Consider the following 2447-nt stretch of genomic DNA (forward strand, 5'->3'; position numbering starts at 1 on the left):
TATTATTATCGTTGGGGATCCCAACATCAATAAGTTCCTCTTTCTTTTTTCTTAGGTCTATAAGGAGGATGTCTGGCTTATTATAGCGTACTGTATGGTCCGTAATTATTGATTCATCCCAATATAGCCTGAGAGAACCTTTTTGGAGGTGTCTATTTGGGTGGTACTTGTGATAAGGGCTCTCATCTTCAATTAACTTGTACTTTATCACCAGGGCCTGATGCGAAATTTTGGCCACATTGTTGTGCCTCTGCAGATATTCAGTACCAGCCAGCACTCCACATCCTCCAGTGATATGTTGGGTTGATTCCAGCGTCACTGAGCATAATCAACACTTATCTGGTGTTGTTGCGGGTTTTAACACATGCTTCCTATATGATCTCGTGGCAATCACTTCATCTTGAATAGCAACCACAAATCCCTCTTTGATATTATTATTATTATTAATATTTATGTTTTCTTTTGCAGGCATGACGTGGACATGAACACTTGTCCACCCTGGGCGAGATGCCATGACAGATTATATCGACCCTCATTTCATCAGGGCACTCTGTAAACCTCCGGAGAGGCGTAACCTTCAAGTGAGTTTGTTATTTTCTTTTAATTATGCACTAGAACCCCGCTTATCCGGGACCGAGACATCTTTGGCGATCAATCTATTTATCAGTAGTAGAATAATTTCATAACTTTTAATGTACAATTATTTTGAAAAGATTAGACAAAGAAAAACCTCTTATCACTAATTTGTTATGTTAAACATTTAGCATGACTATAGCTTTTTGAATTGGAACAATGAAAATTGCTACATTTAATTCTTGTTGGTCTTCATTCTGTGTCATAATTGAACGAAGCTATTTTCTATTTATATATTTTATGCTTTATATATTTTTAGCTTTTCACCTTCTAAAACTTTTATCTATCTACAGACAAATACAAATATTTGTTTGTAAAATCAATCGCAATTCCCTTTTGAAAGAAGCGCGCGATGAATACCATCTTTATAAATATTAATGCCTCCTCGCTGTTTGCTTAGTGCTGTACTCTGTCCCGAAAGTTCAATCTCGGGTTGGGAAAGAGAAGAAAGTTATCGATTTTTCAAATCTACCTATCGATTATTTATTACTTTGCGAAACCTCTGATCATGAAAAGGACAGCGAACTATCAATCACGAAATTATTCTTTCGCCCACCTTATGATTACAACTTAGCCGAAAATACGAGTTATAAATCGATTTTAGTTAATTCTGCGATATTTTACCGTTGCCTGCTTAGCATTTTATGATAGTTCTCATGACTTGAATTTTATATTGTTTTGTTACCAGTGTGCCGGTTCTAAACAAAGGAATATTTCATTTTAAAAAAATAAATACCGAAAAGTAGATAATGTAGGTAATATAGTATATGTATATATATATATTCTAATGGAGAAGATCTCGAGGCCATCAAACTAATTTTAATTTTGTTTTTACTTCTTAATTTTTTTTTTGTGATATAAAATATAATTAATAAATTAAACTAACTGAAAATATACAATTGATTGGTGACCAATCTCGATTAGATCTCATTGTTCAGCGCCAATTACTCTCAGGTTACCCTTTCGAATATCAGCTATCGTCTGATTATATCTTGGAATACGATCAATTACAATTAAACACTGCATATTGTTTTGAATACGATTGTAGTGATTAATTTAATTAATTATGCATTGAAGAGCCAGTACAAACATGGACCAGTTTGAGAGTTGCAGCGGTGACCTACACATCTTTACCGCACACTATCTTCCTTTGACCTGTCTGACTTCTGAGCAGTATTTCATTTGATATGTATCTTGTGATTCTGTAAAGTTTTTTTTAAATTTCATAATTCCTTTTGCTAATTTTATTTTTGTCTAAAAGATCTTTTATTTTTACTTATATTCATTATTTTGTTTTAATAGTTTCTTGTTCTATTGCTTCTCCTACTAAATATATGTTTTTATCCGAGCCAGTTTATTATTTAAAGCTTTCCTATAAAAACACTAAGTCGATTGCGGTGTCTTTAACAACTACAGTATTTTAGATTCTTGGATTCCCTCATGTTAGATGTGATTTTTTTATAATTCATTTACTATTATTATTATGGTCGGTTGTTCTTGCTATTGCGGGTTGAGTATCTGAGATCGGAGGCCTAGAAGTTCAACCACCTTCATAATTTTGTTTATTTATTTATTTATTTTTTCAATTTTTTTTTAAAATTTATTTATTGATATTTACTACTGTATACACATATATACAACAAGTAAATTTCCTGTAGGTGACATAGTGACATAATAAAAACATGTGGAGAATCTACCCACTGATAGAACTCCAATAACATTTCTAGAAGAGAAGATCTCGAGGCCATCTTCTTTTCAGACGCTTAGGAGGATTATTAGGTAATGAAGGAGAAGCCAGGTTAGAAACAAGTAGA

General features: G+C 32.8%; 1 protein-coding gene across 11 annotated transcripts in view; it reads left to right on the plus strand.

Annotated features, from left to right (window-relative positions):
- PDZ-GEF (PDZ domain-containing guanine nucleotide exchange factor) overlaps positions 1–2447 on the plus strand; it is a 621085-nt gene that overhangs the window by 138997 nt on the left and 479641 nt on the right. For all 11 annotated transcript variants that reach the window (XM_067047349.1, XM_067047346.1, XM_067047354.1 and 8 more), the window contains exon 3: positions 469–581. In XM_067047349.1, coding sequence (XP_066903450.1) covers positions 513–581 — 69 coding nt within the window. In that variant the 5' untranslated portion in view covers positions 469–512. The remainder of the gene's footprint in view (positions 1–468; positions 582–2447) is intronic.

The sequence above is a fragment of the Halyomorpha halys genome, unplaced genomic scaffold, assembly GCF_000696795.3.
Source record: "Halyomorpha halys isolate HHAL.00 unplaced genomic scaffold, Hhal_1.1 Scaffold175.1, whole genome shotgun sequence".
Classification (NCBI taxonomy): Eukaryota; Metazoa; Arthropoda; class Insecta; order Hemiptera; family Pentatomidae; genus Halyomorpha; species Halyomorpha halys.